Source organism: Diprion similis, chromosome 3 (genome assembly GCF_021155765.1).
Source record: "Diprion similis isolate iyDipSimi1 chromosome 3, iyDipSimi1.1, whole genome shotgun sequence".
NCBI lineage: Eukaryota > Metazoa > Arthropoda > Insecta > Hymenoptera > Diprionidae > Diprion > Diprion similis.
This window is the reverse complement of record NC_060107.1, coordinates 9,245,427-9,266,709: the sequence shown is the minus strand read 5'-3', so window position 1 is coordinate 9,266,709 and position 21,283 is coordinate 9,245,427. Positions and strand designations below refer to the sequence as shown.

Here is a 21,283-nt window from a genome sequence, read left to right as displayed (position 1 = left end):
GCACGACGGTCTAACTTTCGCAAATTAGCTTGAAAATTGAAGGCGTAATTACTTAATTAATGTCATGGGGAAACACCCTTTCACGTTTCACTATAGTTAACGTGTTGAACCGTGCTGATATCTAATTTTACTCTGCTATTTACGACGGCCTGGAATAGCTATCACGTATATGGTAATATAGATTATTTAACAAATGAACAGAAATTACGAGTGAAATATTTAAAGTTTTTCTGTACGTGAAAATTTTATTATGAGATTTACAATTTACTTATTTTCTACAATCTCAGGTTTTTTTTTTAAATTATACTGGCATCGTTGACACCTCAATTTTACAATATTGCACGGATATTTGTCATGATCAACAAATGTCAATATCGTATTGACCAGGTGACAGAAAATAGTCTTCTGATTAAAAAGAGCTTGTATTGTAGATTGAAATCGCACAAATCTACTAGATTTTTAGCAATTTTTAAGTATTCCAAACCGAAACATCGATACGTCAATTTTATTTTACAATTCCACGAGTATTTTATTTTTATACAACTATTTCGTAATAAACTTAATAAAAAATGTCGACTTTTGGTCAACCAACCTCCTCAGTGATTGAAATTCAGCAAATCTTTGAGAAACTAATTAAAGAGGATGACGCTGTTAGCTGTGATTAGAAGGATTTAGACAATCGCACTAAACTTGCATCTTCAATCTGCATACGGGTCGTAATATAGGTATAACATTACACACGCAATGTATCCGGAAGCTGGAATCTCGCCCTTCTTGCATACTTGATAACTAATATCGTTAGTTCAAGCTATAGTGCATTCAGCTTAGGGAAACTTAACTGATCCAAAGTTCAGTAGAGCTAATTTGGGTAATTACGCGAAAGATCGTTACGTATAGAGTTTAGTTTCAATATTCATTTCCATAAATCTTAAAGCCTCTTTTAAGTGCAGTCTATATATACCTAAAGAGGGGATGAAATAGGGACAACTTTTCGCTACTGAAGTGCAAATTGTACTTGGATTGGAAATTATTTTTACTATGTTCATACAGACAGCTGATTAATTTTTATCTTCTTTTCTTTTATCTTCTGATAGCTACAAAGTCTGGCTAGGTTTTAGGCTATATTTCGTTGAAACGTGATCAACAATTTTGGAGACATAACAATATTCGCAAGCGAAGCCGAATCGAGTTCACATCACGCTTAAATGCGAGCGCTGACTAAACTCTTACATATAGAGGAAAGTTACGTTTAAGAGTTTTCAACTTCTCGATGATCGCTACGAAAACGTTTAATAATTTTTCCATAAGAAGCATTTGAAAATATTCGCGGAGGCCCAAAAGAAAAAATTACGTGTCAGATACGAGAGCTCTTTGAAATTCAAATCCTCGCGCTTTTGTTTTATTTCATACGTGTCATTCGCAAAGCTATTATTTCAATTCGCGGTTACGAATAATTAGCTTCTATGATATAGTTAACTCGCGTTGAATAATCCGGTGATTACAGAAGCGTAGGACCTGCTTTTCCAACCGTCGCGTCGTTTATTTTACCGTGCTGGCTCTGAGCGTCTGCGGTTTCGTCACCCATTGTGGGCACGACATATACATCTGTTAAAATTGCGTTTGGACTTGGTCTCATGGTCCTGAAATGTGGTTTTGCTTCTGTCTAATTCGTTCGCATGCAGATACGTGTGCCGAATATTTAACGCTGCGATTGTACGTGATGCGATTCGAAAGAGATGCTTGATGCAATTTTCATGTGATCATGATTAGTTTTTAGATTAGAAAAAAAAAAAACGACAAAAAGTTCACTCAAAACGAGAACACTGCTGTTGAGGGAGAAAAATGTTTTTTGGGAGGAAAAATATTTCTCTTTTTTTTTTTTTCTACCCAGCTCGGCAGTTCGGGACGCTCTGTGAATAGACACGAATTAGCAAACTAATTTCGCTGTTGCAACTTGAAAATCAATACTTTCAGTTAAGTATCTTATTATTTTTTCGAGTAAGGTGGAACCGATTGGTATACAACTTTCGCAACCTCTTCTTAATTAAGGGAAAATGAAATATTTATGGGGACAGCAAACATTATGACCAAGTGGATAGATATTGTATTTCTTGTGATGAATTGAGATTTATCTGAGTCTTTTATCACGTTGCGTGCAAGGTGATTTCGTGGGAAAAGTGATATCTTTTTTGTGTTTTTTATGATTCGATAGATCAGCGATAATAAACGTTGAATAATGTTCGGATTATTACTCCTTATTAAATTTCAGAAAGTGGTGAAACGTGATTGAAAATTGATCTTTGTTTACAAGTGTATTTCCCTGATGCATTCGGCTATAAAACGAAATTTCGTAAATTGGATGTACGATAAACGGAGTTATGGATTACGACGATACTAATCAAAAGAGAAAGATCACAATATCCCTTTTTTAAAATATAAAAATCTGATTTTGTGTGAAATTTTAATTAGTCGCTTTCAAATTCGAAGCATGAAAAGGGTCGAAATTTTCTTTTCAGATTTAAACTCTTGTACTTTTCGACTTTCTATAACAATTTGGATCTGAATCAATTAGATATTGGCATCCACGCGAATTCGACACATTGTAATCGTTTCATGTATTGCATGGCCATTGTAGATTTTGATCTTCATCGAAAATTTTAAAAAATTATTGCTCCAACCGTTCAACTTGCACAAGTTTTGAAACGCTTTTCAAAATTTTTTCAAATTGCCAGCCTTAACTCGTAACACGATCGACTCTACACATTTTATCGCATAAAAAAAAGTAATAAATGCAAGAAAAAGTCACACGATGATTGAAGTATCTGATTATTTCTCATCGACTTTAATCGATGGCAAGAAAAAGTTCCAAGTCTATCGGTATAAGTACCCGCACAAAGAAGCTCCAAACTTTGCAAGCTTCGCTTTACCTCATTTTTTTCTTCTCTTTTTTTTCAACGGTCTTCAAAATTATTAGAATAAAAGCTATGGAGGGTGAGAGAGAGAGAAAGAGAGAGAGAGACGTGATGGTCGATAAGTGAGTTTAAAGCCTCAGTGAGCATTGTATACCTTTGTTCGTTGCGAAAGGTGTTACCTATGGGGATAAAAGTAGCAAAAAAACTTCTCTCGACAATTCACACCCCCATGATATATACGTATAGTGTAATGTAATATATACTTGTAGGAGGTAGGTGCAGGTTAAAGTTGCGATAGGAGCTTTGGTGATTGGGTGTATCAGCTGTGAACTGCTTTGATTGAATTTATGGGGAACCATTGGTCCGCAAGTGCCATTAGGGTATACGTGCCGCTAAACCCGCAACCATTTTATGCGAAAACTTTAGCCTTTAATCACGGGATGAAGTCGAGAATTTTCTATGCGCTATACTGTCGGTGTTTTGTCACTTCAGAAAATTGAAATTCAAAAGAAAAGTCTGAAATTACACTGTATGTGTCTTTGATTGAAACAGATATACGAATTTGAACTTAGTAACGTTATCCTAACGAAACTTTGGGGAACAATCACTATCTTCTTAATTTTACAATCATTTTTAAAGAACTAAGATTTCGAAATACGAATTTGTTTTGTTTTATTATCGTTTACTGAATTGCAGATAATTTTCCAAAATGGGAAAGTAACGGGTTTTCCTCAGCATTGATCGTTACGATAACGTCGCTAACTTCAATATGATATATAAATAGGAAGTTTACGATGTATGTAATCAGTTCAAATGGTTTGCTCAAATGTTTCTATTGCAAAATTTTTTATTGGTAATCTTTTGAAAAACAATTTGAATAAATTTTTAGCTTCAACTTTAAAGATGAGGGTTTTTACCGAGTGCGCAGGCGAATTATTTCTGAGCTGTGCTATAATCGAGGCATCGGTTGCGTTATTTGAAGGGTCGTTGATTTATGTTCAATTTCTTACGTCATTATACGTAGAAAATCGTTTCATCGCGGTTTTTCTTTTATAAAAAACACTTACATAGATATTTTATTGGAAAAAATTTACAAACGTCATTTATCTATAACAAATATGTAACATACGTTTAAGTATATTATTATATGTATTTATCAATTTATATCTATATATCGTATGAATACTTTATTTACAGAAAACAGGTACTAGATGTGATAAATATATTTGAAATTAGTGTATAAACCGATGTATTCGTTTTCGGTAAAAGGTAGATTACAAATTTTTTATATACACACGTAAGTGCTGTTTGTCCTCATCTTCATAATAATTCTATAAACGTAACTGAATCTAAAATTACTTTACAGTCATGGGAGTATTTTATATTGTACATAATATAGATATTCACGCTTCCTATTACAGATCAATACATTGCAGGAATAATTCATGTTGTTATTTGGGCTAATTAAGTATATAGACGTTGAGCAACCTGAAACAAACAACGGTTTATAATTAAAAACTGATGATAATTGTTAACATGCAATATACCATGATAAAATGGCTCATGATAAATTGACACTTCGTTTCACATCCCTTTGAATCATGATGCAATTGCTCGTCTATTTGTTGTATGTATCTAGGAACAACAAAACGGAATTTCATAATTGGTCAACCGTAATAACGAAGTGAGAATTGAATAATGGGTCCAAAATTACTCGGAAATTTTTTTTTCAATTTATCTACCAAATTTGAATGTTACATAAAAATTTGAAATTATTATAGATTCTCTATTGTATAACGTATATATTTTTCCTAGAGAGAGAGAGGGGGGAGGAGGAGGGGGGGGGGGGGGGGGGGGTGGTGAGAAAGTTAACTTCATCTCCAACTTTTCGTCAAATAACTTGAGTTTTGAATTTGATTCACTTTGAAACAAGCTGCTTCTCACCGATCAGCGGAATAAAATAAAATTTCGTCGGTCTAACTTAGTTTTAGCATAAAAATGTTGTTGAGCAGAAGTTTGTTTGAAAATTCTCTACATCTTGAATGCTCGCCCAAGGCATGAAGACTGGAACCCTTCTTAATTCCCCCGCGATCATTATACCCCTGCGAAATTGCAAATTAATGCGTTTGCAAAGCTACAAGCTCAATTCCGTGCTGATATTTAGCTGAACTTTCGAGTAGGCAATTGTCTCGCTTCAACTAGTCGAAGCAAATACACACACACACACATATATATTATATATGCTCACCTACATAGAAGTACGAATATCGTTGCTGAAGGTGTGAATTTATTGGAAGGCTTATCGATCCATCGTAAATTTCTGTGCCGTCAGAAAATGTTGGTCTGAAACAAAATAGGAATAAAGAAACAAAAAAAATATGCTCCGTAGATAGATTATTGGTTCATGTGCATTATTTTGATAGATTTTTATCTTACATTGTACAGTAATGTTTAGAAAGTATTTTGAAGAATTTTTCAGGCTTTCATTTTGACTTTAATTTGAGTATATTTATTAAATTTTCCTGAATCTTCTTAACATCATATATCGGATAATTTCATGCATATTTACGATTGTTAAAATAAACGTGCGAAAAACGGTTTTTTCTTCAATCTCCATAAATCAATGGGGCCGATCCTTTACCCGTTCAGACGAATTTACCCACGAATAATTTGAAAGTACAAACATTTCCTTTCCCCTTTATTTATAAACACATATTTCAAGAATTAAATTTCACATTTTTTTTTTTGCAACGCAAAAGCTTGTGGGAAAATAACATGGGAAAAACTTTTTTTCTCAGTATATAATTTATTGTAAAAGTAATAATGTTAAATAAGATTTCTAACTGTGAGGTTTTAGTCGGCATGAGTGCTACTGTCTGGGAAAAAATTTACATAATCGTACCATGCATTCTCGACGAATTGCACCCCCTCGAAATCTGACTTTTTTTTTTATTTAGAGTAAGTGCAATTCGTCTAGATTTGCTGGTATCGTGATGTAAATTTTTTTGCAGATAGTAGCACGAATGCCCACTAAAACCTCGCAGTTGCAGATTTTTCTTAATGTTATTACTCTCGCAACAAAATATATACCGAGGAAACAAGTTTTTCCCATGTTATTTCCATAAGAAACTTCGATCACAAAGTGAACTATCCCAAAGTTGAGATAGAAATCTGAAAAAATTAGGCGATTATTTTCGAATTATTTGAAGTTGATTTGGGTGATGGGGCGGTAAAAAATTCGCCAACACCCTAAATGAGGACCACCCTAATGTATATATAGGTATACACGCGGTATATTTTAAACTAGCATATTTCATCGGTCGCGAAGAGGTGAAGGTTTTTTTGAGATTGTAAAAAGCTCATAAATTTTCTTTATAATTGGGGAAGAATTTCAATTGCAAATCGCGTCGAGAACTTCGCGACTGAATTAATACCGGAGCAAGGTCGAAGGAGAAAAGAGTGTAAAAAAAAACAAAAACAAACAAACACACACACACAACGAAAAGGGGAAAATACGCAAGAAAAAATCATCATACACGTCGTTTCGGAATACCCAGTTACTTAATTAATCACTATAAATCGTCATTACCTGCAGAGAAAAAATCTGCCAAGGGTCCCTCGCGTGATTCGACGGTATAGAGCGAAACGTGCACCCAGCTGAAGTCGTCTTTATATAGATAAGAATAATTATAATAATACGGATGTACAATGCATGTGTAATAAATTGTATACCGTATGTATACATTATGTATATAATATAATACATATAACGAAGAATTTTCGAAAATATATAGAAAATTCAAAATCGAGTCAACTTTCAATGGGCTGTAACGTGCACCCTAAGGAAAGGGGGATTTAGGTCGGGATCGTTCAAACGCCATCGCTCGTGATCTTCACAGCTTCGTTCTGCTGCTGCTGCTGCTGCCTCGGGGATGAGGATAACAGCGGCGCAGTATCCACGACCGCCGGGATCAGCTGCGACGGGGTTTTGCCTAATTCGACGACCTCCGCGGGGTTCCAGGTCGGCGATGCGTGTTTTGTCCCGATCTCTGAAACATATGCAGGTCGCAAAATTTGCACCAGTTTTACCTTATTTTCGCGGCAATTAGCGCTAGGGTTTCGATTTTAACCCTCTGAGGCATAGGGGTAAGTATTCTTAACACCTATTTTATATCGCTTTTTAAACATATTTTTATTTGTAAATTTTTGCTACTCCTGATAGTATACGAACAATTGTTACGATATAATGTGAATTATTATTGTTAGGAATAAATTAATTAAAAAAGTCGTGAAAATTGAAGGAATAATTCATTTCTGAGAAAGTTACCCATTTACACATGTACATGTTTTACATAAATTATGAGTTTTTTGGGTCACTGATCACGAATCTGATATCGCAGAACCGGTATGGCGGACAAAAATTTCAAATTCCATCGATTCCGGAGAAAAAACTTTTTCCATCGGTGTTTGGGGTCGTTGATTACGAATCTGAAATCAGATTTTGAAAATTCAATATGGAGAATCTAATAAACGGCTCCGAAAAGTCCTGCATGCAGTTTTTTAGCCGGATTTGATCTAATTTGAAATTTTCATCCACTACATTGGATCCACCATCTTGATTTTTTAAAACCTGATTTCAGATTCGTAATCAGTGGTCCTCAAAACCACAGAATACTATCTTGTTATAAAAGTTGACTCAGCACAATAATGTGTGACTCAAAGGGTCAAGGAGGGGTGGATGATTGGAGATCGATACTTTTTATTGATTTTATCATAAGATAGTCTTAAGTGTTGAGTATTTATGAAGATCTGATATTCGTGAGCTACTAGCTATAAGATCTCTTTGATTCATGCTGTATTTATAATCGCTTAGAAATTTTGCGACAGTGAATTTGTAGAGAGCATCTTTGAGCGAGCGAAGACGAACGAATCTACTAGATTTTTGACCATTTTGAAATAATTCGAAATGAAATATAGATATTTTTTTTTAAGTAAGCAGAGATGTACGAAAACTCGTTACGCAACTTGTCAGAATTTCTCGGCGGTATTTAATCAACATTTCAATAGCAGTTTTTAATTTTTTTAAATGAGAATAAATCCATCGAAAAATGTGTCCGGTGAATTGATTGCGAGAGATTTTTCTTTTCACTCTGATCGTGAGTAACGGGAAAGAAACAAAAATGAATCACCTTTCACATCAGCGACAAATTTGCAGCACTTTTTTTTCTATCATATTTGCTATTCAGACGGTTATATTTTAACGTAGATTCGATTCTCACTGCAGGTCCATAGTCGCAGACGTGAATGATTTAGAACTTGTAGCCAAAAAAGTGGGCGAAATGAAAATCGTATAAATTTGCGTTCCCTGAACGGAAAGACCGAGGCAGTTTGTCACAGTGCGATATTTTCGCCGTGATTTCAGAATTTCTAATGTCGGAATATTCGCTAAAATGTATACTGTGCCAAATTTCTCTTCCCTGTCAACAAAATTGAACGACAAGTTAAAATGAAAAAATAAAAAAAATAGAAAAATCTCTGATTCTTGCTACACTTGCACCAACTTTAAGAAAGATATTTAATTTTTTGCCTTGAAAGAAACGTTACGAGCTTGTAAAAACAAACAGTCATAATTATCAAATATTTTGACGGAATATGAACATCATCGTGACCGGTTGAATGTCTCTAACAAAAATCTTACGAATGTAAAGTTGAGCTAATTTCCAAAGAATAAATGGCTGCTTGTTGAATTTCATCTAAAAATGAAGACTGCATAGAGAAGAAAAATAAATTTGGCACGTAAAATTGCGGCTTCTCTCGTCGAAATCAGTCTTCACGAAATCGAACGTCTTAAAACCTGACGCCGTAGAATACTTATCGCGTTGTCTGGAGGTCTGGGGTTGTGAAAAAATGTGTTTAAAAAAGAAACTCCAACCCTTCGAATCGTTGTAAAACGAAGGGTTGAAAATATCGAATTGTCTTATACCGATTAAAGGATCGATATCTACTCTTAAAACACCGCGCACAAGACCGGTTCGATTTGTTTTAGGGGTTGTTAGGGCCTCGAAACTGGAAGAATTGCAGACGCGAACTGACCTGACTTCTCTCCTTGGCTAGCCGTCGGCGTATCTGGAAATTGGACGTGTTTCCGCCCCGGTTTGCTGCACGCCACAGGACTCTTCTCGTTCGCCAGGATCGCCGGAATCGCTGTAGGACTCTGTGTAGGGGTGGCGGTGGCTCTGGTCTCGTTGTTCGTCGGCGCCCTTCTCGAGCTAAGGCAGGAAGTCGCCGTCGTCGTTGGCTGAACCGCGTATCTCACGGCTGGTACCTTCCGGAATTGGGCAGGATTACCCGTATCAGATAACACGACGAGCTTTTTCGATACCAGTGCAGAGTGAATTCCTAACGACTGCATGATCCGTCGTCTGCTAAGATTTAATGCGCATGCGCGCTGCAATCCGAGAGTTGCTGTTTTCAGGCCGACCAACCGTCGTAATCTGAAGAATTTTCACAGTTGTCGGTGACTCGAAATCATCAAGCTCAGTGACAGTTGGTTGCCTTGGTGAACACTTGCTGTCGGATGCATGTTTAGCAAATCGCGGATCATGCAGTCGTTAGGAATTCACTCTGTACATGTTTCTTTCACGTTATTTGAATGAGATTGATTCACATGGAATGCTGAGACACCTTGACTTGAGTAAAAAATCTTATTACACTTTAAGAGGATTCGTTTTCCTGGAGTAAAAACTTATCTTCGTATATAATAATTGCAACAAGAAAGAGACAAAATTAAATATAACCCTAATTTAAAACAGTCTGATATATATTACAGAAGCTCGTCTCAACTGATTACTCAAATAAATTGTATAGGTACGCCTTGTTGACGTAACTACCTCGCATCTCGCAGCTCCTCTTACCTTCCCTCCTACATGTCAGGCACAATAAATTTTCATTAAACCATATAATAAACCACGTAATTAATTTTCACCAGTTGTTAAATCAATATTTGCACCGGTCTTACAGTTAATGAGGCTTTCGTAATTTCTATCCAGTCAGATGAGAGAGAGGGAGAGAGAGAGAGAGAGAGAGAGAGAGAGTGGCGTTCAAATAGCACAACCATCCCAATCTTGTCGCTAGTATTATCCGCGTTGTCGCATATGTTCGGTGATGGTTTGCGAGGAACCAATTGGATAACTCGAATATTGATAACCCCGAGTCTGTGACCGAAATTGATGATCGATGAACTTCAACCTGCATACCTGAGGTAGTCTAGATGACCTTACACCCGATGGTTTAGAGCTCTAATCGAAAATTCTGATAACTAGTTCCACCCCTCGGGATATGAACGTGTATTTTTATGGTCCCGTACATTTACACCCATGATAAGCCATGTCTACAAAGCACCTACCAATCGACACGCGTTATCGTAATTGAACTACATCATGTTGGACACGAAATGGTGTCGCGACTACCTGCCAATTATGACTTTTTTATTTTGGATAGTGTTTATGAATATGATACCAAAGTTGTCTTGCTAGCAACCCCCTTATGAAATGGTGGTTTTTTATTTATTTATTTATTTTCCCGACACACGCCGGTTATTCAATGCTCGGGTGATTGATGCCTGTATTATCAATACTACTGTTCATTTGATCGCGAGACTGTACCATGAGAATAGCGATATTTACTGTCGGAAAATATATTGTTGACGATATTATACTCACCCTGTATTCACAATCGTCGGCGGCTGTTCCTCGGCCGGCAACGTATTCTTGATACTGGGAAATAACGCAAAGCAACGAGTATACCTGTAGAGAGAAAATGGGGAAAAAAAATTGATATAGTCAAATGTCTAACCGAATTAATCATAGGTTGCATAACGATCAGATGAAGTTTAGAAAAGCATGCGAGTCAAAATTCCGAATGGTTAAAGTTTGGTCAGTCAGTCACATCCAATGGTCAAAAGTCCGAATAGTCAAAACCTCGAACCCGTCAAAATTCGGATGGTCTTTACGTCAAGTGGCCAAAACTGCCACTGGCCAAATCATAGAATCGATCAGGGATTCGAATGGTCAAAGTTCAAAGAGACCATTGCATCGAAAGGTCAAAACCCTGAATGATCAAAACTTCGAACTTCAACAGCCTTCACAAACACCGCGAATCAATTATTGGATATATCTCGAAGCGTTCACCGTTAGTATAAGGTTTTCAACTCCAAGTTTTGATCGTGCGGAAATTTTATCATTGAGAATTTCGACCATTCGGAATTTCGATAATCCGGTGTAATGGTCTGTCCAAACTTTGACAATTCCGAAATTTGACCCACACTCTTATAAACGTGTCCATTAACCTTCCATCATCCACATATTGAAGGCAACAAAATTTTCTGCTACAAGTAAACGCAAATCATCTTACATAACGAGCACGAAAATAAGATGGTAACAAGAAAAAAACAGAAAATGACAAATAAAAAAAAAACTTCAGACTGACTAAGTTTCGGTGATCGACCAACAATGAGATACTCCTCGTGCTCTGGTCCTGGTCATTATAAGTATAGCTCTCGTTCCCCACGTTTTCGCGACTTAGTTACTGGTACAGTTTGTTTTTGTGACATTTTTTTACTCACGTTAAGACAGACTACGAAAAAGTCGAGGGTGAACAGCATCGCGGTGATGGGGTTGAAGGGTACCTGCAAAAGAGAGAACGCGGTGGCATCAGTGAAATGGCGTTTAAACCGCAGAATTAATCGAGCCGGGAGGGGAAAGTCTGCAAAAGCCTTTCGGCTGTTTGAGGGTAGCAGAAAAAAAAATGTACAAAAAATACACGCGTATATATATATATATACCTCTTTACGTATAACGAAAGCAACAAAAAGTCGCGGAAAATTTTCTCCCCCCGTTAATGACGCAGGCACGCCGTTCCCGGTATTTCAACGAAACTGTGGTTACGTATCGGCAGCACTTTCACGTTTCCACCCACAATTATTTCAGCTGAATTATTTTATTTTCCAAATTCATTTTTTTCAGTTCGTTGTCTAATTCTTGCTCAGCATCCTTCGAGTTGATCAACATTTTTTTATGCCCACAGTAGTCTGTCAGTTTCTAGGAAAGGCATCAATTTATATTTATGGGCTGGATTCTGTTTGTTTCAAATGAATTTTGGAAAAACTTTTATTGACATTTTTTGCAAAGAAATAATGAAAAATCAACTAAGTCCTTTTTTTCAGCCCTCAATATTCATTTAACGCAAATTACAAACGTATAACTTCTGTTGTTTACCGTAAAGTTCTCGTCATCGGCTAATGTAATGTGAAAACTACAGTTATCTAGGGGATTCCGTGCCAATTCGATCAGGTCTTCACTTCACTACTTTCAATTTGATTGAGAACTTTTTCAAGTATTAGTGGAGTCGACAAATTCTGTATTTTTATTTTGCTTTTTCGCTACTCGTGAGACGATTTTTGATTTATATATACTCGAACGTTTTTGGACTTCCGCTTTTGAGTAAGTCTCAAAAAATGGGGGAGAAAAAATCCGTTCTCGTTCCAATTACTTCGAAATCAGTTTAGCGATGGAATCGTTCAAGTGTTTATAAAATTTTGTTATAATTCGCTTGGCTTAAAAACAGTCCAAAAAAAAAGGAAATTAATCTCCTTTCGGCATGCGTAATTCAGCATTTGACCAAACAAACAAAATAATTACACATGTATGTATATATATACAGTATATACCTTACGATAAGTGACAAGTTGAGAATAAAATTTAGTTTCGATCTACGGTCGGCAAGCTAAAGATCTAGAGTACCAATTATTAATCGTTAGAAAGGATAGATGATATACATTTATGTAGGCGGAGAGATTTTGCCAAATAACATTTTCATTAAGGGTTGTATACCTATTTATTATACATTACGCACACGCAGACCTAACAAGGTATTAATAATTTATCGCAAATCCTTGTCTTACACGCGTTGCAATTCAAACGCAGAAGTAGAAATGTCTGATAATAAACGTTGATAGAGTTATAGCACCTTACAATCACGCGACAGACGTGAGTAATTGTGTTAATTACCGCGGGAAACAAACTTCATAACCGAACTCATTAATTTTCAAGGTTCGTACTTCATTCTGAACGTGTTATAAACCCGTTGGGATACGGGATTCCTCTCCATCCCATCAGAGTGTGGATACAGCCATCAGCGATCATCCGTCCTTATATCGGACATTCAAAGAGCCTCTAAAAATAAAACCATGACTCTGAAGGGGGTCGTAAAAATTTGCCGCTCACGTACACCTCACGCTCGGTAAAATAAATTTGCAAAGATCTCAAGAAGACGTTGATTACGATAAAGGTGGGACGATGGATAGAGAAAAGAGAGAGAGAGAGCGAGAGAGAGGGAAAAGGAAAACAAATTAAAATAAGAGAAAGATTAAAGATCATCTCATTTGTTTCTACCCCTTAATTTTTCTTCTTCTTGAACACTAATTTCTCGTGATTAACGCGCGAGAATATTCTCGGCGGAATTGGCGAGTCGCCCTTTGTCTTGACCTTCAGCCTGAATAATACATAACGGTAATTAGCTAGCCCCGTATCGAATTTTCCAAAGCAGACCTTTCTGCTTCTAAAAAAAAAAAAGAAGAAAAACTGTTTATTGTGAAAAATTCCATCGGAGTAAAGTGGCGAGTTTCAATGAAGCCGAAGTTAGTAACATTAACGCAACGAGACTTTTAGGGGAAAAATGATTATTTTTTAAGATTGAATTGACTTTGAAGTACCTAGTTTATTATTATTATTATTATTTACTGGCAATAAATTTCAAACATTCTTGCCACCATGAAGTAACGATTTTCCGAAACGTTATGATCATTTCAGTAACGTTACTAACTTCAGCCTCATGCGTTTCACGATCTCGCGGTTTCTCTCGATTCCAATTTCGAATCGTAACTGAAGCGAATGACAAGTACTGGCAGCATTCAGCCCTGAGCCTGCAAGGCGATAAGATATCGGAAGCTCCTGTGCATGGGGTGCGTTGCCTTTGAGTGGCGAGTGTTCTGGTAGGAAAGGGATACAATCTTGATCGATTGCTTGTGTTATATCTTGCTCACGTCAGATTCGACTTCAAAGTGAATTTCCTCGGGGTACACCTATAGACACTTCTGGATTAAAATCACATCGATCACTTAGATTCCTTTGTCGTTCGTAGCATGTGCAGAATTGAGTGAAATGCCTCATTTTCTCTTCCTCTGTAAGCTTGACATTGTACTCGTGATTTGGTCACGATTACGCCATTGAACAACACCTTCGCGCTCATTTTATACTTGATTAGTTACGAAATAAACTGATGAAAGTGAAATAAGACTCTATTTCTCGATGAATTACTTGCGCGTTGGGATATAGCAAACCATTTTTTCTTCACTAGTGGGGAAAAAGTACAGTTTCTTCATTTTTAGCACCCGGCCAAAATCGCTTAATCTCATTCTACGATGTTTTACCCCGCGTAAAGGTAGAAAATGGTATTTTTTCCCTGCGTACTTACGCTAAAAACATTAGGATACACTCAAAAACGTTGGAATTGAAAAATGAATCAATTAACGGTAAAAGGTCATAAATATCGTCGATTATAATCAATGAATCTTGAAGTTTCAAAGTTTTTTACGTCGTTTACGAAAAAAAAAACAATACAAAAATCGCGGATGCGATCGTATACCATTTATAAATGTGAGAAATAAAAATATATAGGTATGTTGGTACTCTAAACGCGTATCTACCATACATAAGGCCTTTTACATTTGTTTATTTTTTCGGCTAGCTTTAGTTCAGATATGAACTTTTACCACCAAATTTGCCTTTTTGGCGCACATATCCTTGTACCATTAGGCACGCCATGTGTATACAATGGTACTAATCGATCGGTCTATTCAAATTCGACAAGCTACGGTCGGGCTTGATGTGAAACATAATCGTCCCACGTCAATCAACGTTCTCCATTTGTCACCCATCAAGGTGGTATTATGATCCGGTCGATCAAAGGTGGACAGATTTCTGAACTTTAGTGACTTGTCTTTGCTGTTAAGGTCGTGTTTCAAGTTCAGATTCTATTCAAAGCTAAAACTAAATCGCGCTATATTTCGAGGAATCTACGGTTGCCGTAATGGCTCACCATCGTTACCTTGGAATCGGAGTAGAATTGCAGATAATTACTCGAATTCACTGGAAATTTATGCCCGTTGCGACGTCAATTTCATTATAAAGGATCACGTGTAGCTACGAGTATTTGCCACGAAGCTTACCTACAGAAATAGTCTTGGATTTTTATCTTACAATTAGACTTGTAGTGTTTCATATCTTACCAAGTTCATAAAGCACACGTACATGGAATGGGTTATGTCAACTACACTGAATGTGATAACCGTGAAAATCCACGGTATGAGAAGCACGCGTTGGTCCTGAAACAGAAATCAGTTATTACATTAGTCTGGGAAAATGACTGTTTATACGTATGTTGTGCATGTGCAAACACCTTGAGGCCCCAATTTCACATTATAGAACTGTTGACTCGACTCCTTTTCACAAATAGCATTACTATTCGATGTCAATTTTTTTCCTGAACAAGGAAGAAAAGGAAGAATTAAGGAGAACAGAAAAATGTCAGACTTAGAAAGTATAATCACGAAACCGATGAGAGTGGAGCTCAAAGTATATCCTGTACTTATACGTGGGTCTCACTGCGGTTGAAGCAAGAGCCGCGATTTCGGGACGTTTATTTGATGAAATCACCATTGTAAGCTCATCTCCGTCGCATTCCCCATAAGTCTTTAGTCAAGAGAGGGGATTTTCTGCACTCAAATCCCTTCGAATCTCATTCTTCGCTCCCCCTCAACTATCAACCCGGCTTGCTTGGTGAGCTTTTTTCTCCGTAACAATTTATCCATTTTACATAGATTTTACTTTCGCTGGTGTCGAAGTTTTTCCTGGTATGCAAGGGGCATTATCCAGGATGACACATATCGATGACGTGAAATATTCACAACTTTATCGATTGACGTAAAATTTCAAGGAATTTGTCATTCTAACCAATATCTGAAGAATCATTTAATAAATCAAATTAATATGAACACAAAAACTATTCAATTGAATAGAGAAGTTGACTAAAGATGAAAACAATTTGTATGACTTTCATTGGCGTGGCACGTTTTTGACTCTACTCACTGTCAATTCTACTTACAGATCCCGATACCGACATAGCCGCTCCACAGCTCAGACACAAACTCTTTTTTCGAGTCGGGGTAATCCCCAGTCTGGTTGAATTTATCCATCATCAGAAAAATATCTCACATATGTTGCTCTACATTACCATAGTATCGATCATCGGAAGAAAAGGGTTTGTGTCTGAGCTGTGAAGCGGTTAAAAGTGTCGATAAAGTGTCGGTATCGAGATCTGCACGCAGAACCAACCCTCTATACCTACTCCCAATTTTTGTTATGTTATAGAAATGGATCGCTTTACTTCGAAGAACAATTGCGGGTGTCAGACGAACTCTGTGTGTTTATCGGATCTTCCTGGATTACCAGAGAAGAAGAGAAACGTCAATTGGTCAGAAGAGGGTGTGCTAAGGGGGCGCTGTGTCGATCCTCGATGCGGAACCCCCTCAAGATCTTCGAGTCCTCCGAGCACCCTGGATAGCCAAACCTCTTTTATTCCGAACTCGTACTCTCGACGTTGTTGCTTATATTTCAATGAAAGCCAACGTCAAGGTAGCAGAGAAAACGGAGGACGTATCTTGTTTGCTGTCGCTTTCGAGGTAGGTACACACAATTACTTTGCTGTGAATGGACGTGTAGGTACAATCGTTTCTTGTTGACCGGATTGTTATTTTTTCCCTCCAACTCTCAAAGAAAAAGTCTACACACTAATGTCACCATTCCAACTTCTCGATAAAAGCCACAAAAAAAAAAATCTCCAATTATTCGTACACGAAAAGTTGAAATGATTGTTCCACATTTGCGACTTGCTCACTTCACGAAACGCGATTTGAAGACTGAGAACCGTCACTTATATCGTGAGGAATTCGCACCTCAACGCCATGTTTCATTCCAAAAAGTGTCGCCTTTTACGGGTACTAAGAGCTTTATAAATTCACCCTGTCATCCACCCTTGCCGAGATTCTTTGTGTCGCTATAACAGGGTGAAAAGTGTGCACATATGCACGTGCTTGTGCGTCGTCAAAGTGGCCAGGCGCCTCGGCTTCGCGTTTTTGTGTACACACAATGCAAGTATGGTGTAGAAAAAGCTCCGTGGAATCGTGGCTAAAGGAAAACTTGTCTCCGTTACACCTTTTGGGAGGCGCTATTCACGTCGATTGTCGAACATCCCATTCAAAGGACATGTCCGCCCAATCGATAACGAGGGTCGAAGGGCGGAAGGCACAAAGATCTTCCTGTAGTCCTCGGGTGTATCTCGATATTTTCATTTCTATTTTTTGTTCTCCCTTTTTTCCCCTCCTTTTCCGCGTGTGTAAGGTATTCGGACGAGTATACGAATAGGGGTGGGTTTTTCACCCCCGTTGTTCGTGCTCGCAGCTTCCTTCCTTCCTGCACTCGTGCCGAACTCGTAACGTGTCACTCTTGAAAAACCCATTGCCGAGTCACTCGCCCTGAGTACCTCGGCGCCTCGTGGCTAGTTACTCGACCTATTTTCCAGCGACGTGATCGCCCTGATCGTTACAGGACGCTTGGAGCTAGCAGGATACATAGATGTGCATGTATCGAATGTCAAAGTCCATTCGCGAAAAAACTCGGAAAGAGAGAAGAAAGAAAATAGTTGTGAAAAAGGAAGTAAAGAGAAACAAAAAATCTACAGCAAACGAGTTTTGCTGTAGGTACAACTTTTTTTTTATCCATTCTCATTCGCAAAAAAACCTTTGTCAATTGATACAGTTGTATAGGTATAGGTGTATTAAGTTTCTGCAATCAGCAATGATACAGCTATTCTATACCGAGGGTGAAGAATTCTCTGTAAGTAACAGTTGAGGAACGAAAAATAAACCAACTGTAACCAAAGGTTATTCTTTTTTTTTTCTTTTTTTTTGTACATACTTACTCGTAACTAAAATAGTTTTTTCTGCAATGCAAACATTTCTGCACCGGTATAGAGACAGTAATTTAATATTAATGCAATTCTTGCCAATTCAACTTCTGGTATAGTGACGATGATAAAATTGAATTTACGACTGTTAGATGTAGGGAGGCGGATGATGATTATAATATAATACCTTGAATAATCCGTACAGAAGAAGGAATGAAGATAAGACACCGCAGCTCGAGCAGGAAAGTATTACTATGTTGAACCTGACGGTTGCTGAAAACATAAAAAAGTACGGGAAAAGTGTTACGTGACGTAAATTTAATCCTGAGGATAGGATAACGGGAGACGGAGAAATATAAGAAAAATAAAACTGAGGCGGGGAGTGAAATTGAAAAAGAAGCGGATATCAAAGGTTGAAATGGAAGTCGGAAGAAAACCTGGATCAAGTTTTCTAAGGAACAAAATCGGAGGGAAAAACAAGAATTTATATAACTTCTGTTCGTTGAATAAGTATCGTGAAACGTGTTGTTATGCGCCGTTTTTAAATTATATGACGATAAAATGTTCGTCAACGTGGAACAAAAAATATTCCCTTAATAATAATATGTACATAAAAATAAATCACGGCTATATAACGGCATGAGCAAAATAACTGAACTCTGATCTTTAAAGAATTCCTTTTATTCTTGAAATTTTTTCTCTTCAATAAGTTCAACATTACACGTTTTCCATGCACGTATTCCGTACACAATGTACCCATTTTTATGACAGTCGAGTGAGTCTGCGAATGCGTATGCGCGGAGTCAAGAAAAGACCGCTTTTAAGTTCTAGTGGTCAAAAGTGGTCTTTTCTGTATTAATCTGACATTGTGCAACCCTAACCTCAATTTAGTGCTTTGTGAAAAATTATTGGCTTGTATAAAACTTACTCGGTGAAATGGTTTCTGGTTCAAGGAAACTCGCGGATTGCGGCGCCGAAAGATTTCCTGCCAGATATTGACGTTCTTGATCAAGTAGCTTCGTCGTCATTACTGTCGTCAGCGCAAAGTACAACTGAAATTTGAAAAAAACAGACTTTATAACGCTTATGCTGAGTGTTTAGAGTGCAAAGAGTGTGAAATTAGTCCTGAAACTTTACGACAACGTAACCATTATTACGTAAAAGAAAGAAAAATCGACTGGCTAATCAGATCTGCTCGGGATTTCGCAAAGTGTTCAATTCGCTTCTATATATAAGACTTCCCTGAATCCTGCTGTCTTACAGAACTTGGTTGTTATTATCGTTAGCCTTTCATCGTTGGCTTTCAAATCGAACATTCGAACATTCAGGCGGGTAATTGAGTTGTAATTGAAATCAATGCGACCCTTAACATTAATTGAAATCCAGATCCTCGTTCATATTTTCATCATAGATTGGAGCTATATATCTTGAGATTAAACAACGCCTTCGGTCTGCTGGAATTTATGTATATCTCTTTCAATTCCCTCTTGATGGAAATCCTGATTTATTTTCTCAGAATATTCGCAATCATCTTTCCCTTATACATCCCTTCACACTTTCACATTGCTAGTCGAATACATGCAACCGAAATACAGGGATTATTCAATAACTCTTCGATTTAATTACTACAGAGCCGATGAATTATACTGAAAATATAAGTCTTCTGTATTACATTTTATGTGGAAAATAATCAGACGAGGGTAGAATTGACTTGAGCTGATAATAAACGGATTGACTTCGAGAAAAATGCAAACCAATAGGTATGCTTTATCGCAAAAGTACATTCGGAAGCGATTCTTCTGGCAGAATTTTCTCGAATTGATCATGGTCGTCCCATTCAGCAGCGATAATTTCTGAAAGTACTTTCTAATGCCAGCAGAATGGTATCGCTAACTTGCTTTCGATGAAACATGGCCTAAAGTGCTTTTTCCCAGGGACCCTTAAAACGTCTCGACACTTGCGTTCGCCATGTTCCTCGCGTTTCGTTACTCTACTCCTGCCACGGCAATATCGTGACTTTATTCGATAACCGAGTGAATGCGTCGCTTTAATTTGCATACATCGAGCAGCATCTGCCCGGCAAAATTTGCTGGGCACACACTGATCGAAGAATCCTTGAGCAGGTTCAGCAAATATTGGATCTGCAGCGCTGCAAGATGTCGCATCGCGTCGCATCGCCGTTCTCCTTCATCGAAATCAACATTTTCCTTTTTGTTTTCGCTGCTGCCTTCTCTAGCTTTTCTGTTATCCTGTAATAGATATATCGCGTTGTTAAGAGATACACCTGGTGCAGCCTGAGGGTGAGAGAAACGGTGCTTCTCGTGTCGATGGATACTCCGGGCTGATAGCAAACCTAATTTCGCAGACGGTGAAAGGTCGCCTACGTAACCACGAGGCGGAGCGCGGAGCCTCGAAGGTGACTCGGTAAATCACCGGTTCGACAATTTTATAGTACCTACCACTATGCGAGGAGTAATTGAATTTTTGTTTCCTCTCCACTCCGTCGGGGGTTGATACTCCTTTCAAATATCAATATAATGTGCGGTGAGGCTCGTCTTCGCCCCTCTCGCGAGTCTAGAAGGAAAAAAATAGCGGCCGAGAATCGTTCGCATCGTAAGCTCGTTATAAGAGCGGAAGACGTGAAAATTATAGCACGAAGAAAGAAAATCGCGAATCAGTCGAGATTTAATTGAACGGAAAATACGGCTATCGTGCCATTTTTATTCGCAGTATTAATCGGCAGATTTCCATAAACGTAACGAACGGTTTTTCTCACGACCGCGAAGTTTCATTGATTTATTTCAATTTAAAATTTAAACTATTAGCCACTTTTCCGTGATATCTTAATAAGCTTTTTATATCGTCTTAAATACAGAAAATATCTAAGAATTTTTTTACTTTCTCGAGTAATTCAGAAGATTTTTGCTCTCGTCCAAGATATCGAAATTCTAATTATCGATCGCACCATCGTTCGATCGATCATTGGCTGTTAAATTATCCTCCCTTTCGTTCAAAGTAATTGTTGCCATGTCAGGGTAAACCGCAAACTGTTGGAGTAAGTATTCAGGGTTGACCCTTGACCCACCATCCAAGTTATGCGTCTTATGAGGGAAGTTTCCTCCCCGTCTTTTGGCGATTACACCTCATCGGCACGATGGCGGCGTTTGCGGATCGGCAACTGAACCTTAACATTCTCGGCACCCAGAAATGCGTATCGCAATCCCTTTATGGGACGTAGATTTGTTTTTTTCCTTCTCTTTTTTCACTTTTCATCACCTTCGGTGATACAA

At 37.7% G+C, this 21,283-nt stretch overlaps 1 protein-coding gene across 3 annotated transcripts in view; it reads right to left on the bottom strand.

The window, feature by feature from the left end:
• Positions 1 to 4,093: 4,093 nt before the first annotated feature.
• LOC124403995 overlaps positions 4,094 to 21,283 on the bottom strand; it is a 38,103-nt gene continuing 20,913 nt past the window's right edge. Inside the window, exons 2-10 of one of the 3 annotated variants that reach the window (XM_046877786.1) lie at positions 18,922 to 19,045; positions 18,181 to 18,266; positions 15,259 to 15,354; positions 11,536 to 11,598; positions 10,634 to 10,717; positions 9,006 to 9,237; positions 6,502 to 6,961; positions 5,161 to 5,255; positions 4,094 to 4,400 (exon numbers count right to left, since the gene is read on the bottom strand). In XM_046877786.1, coding sequence (XP_046733742.1) covers positions 6,783 to 6,961; positions 9,006 to 9,237; positions 10,634 to 10,717; positions 11,536 to 11,598; positions 15,259 to 15,354; positions 18,181 to 18,266; positions 18,922 to 19,045 — 864 coding nt within the window. In that variant the 3' untranslated portion in view covers positions 4,094 to 4,400; positions 5,161 to 5,255; positions 6,502 to 6,782. The remainder of the gene's footprint in view (positions 4,401 to 5,160; positions 5,256 to 6,501; positions 6,962 to 9,005; positions 9,238 to 10,633; positions 10,718 to 11,535; positions 11,599 to 15,258; positions 15,355 to 18,180; positions 18,267 to 18,921; positions 19,046 to 21,283) is intronic. The other 2 variants (XM_046877787.1, XM_046877788.1) reach the window with 2 other exon arrangements.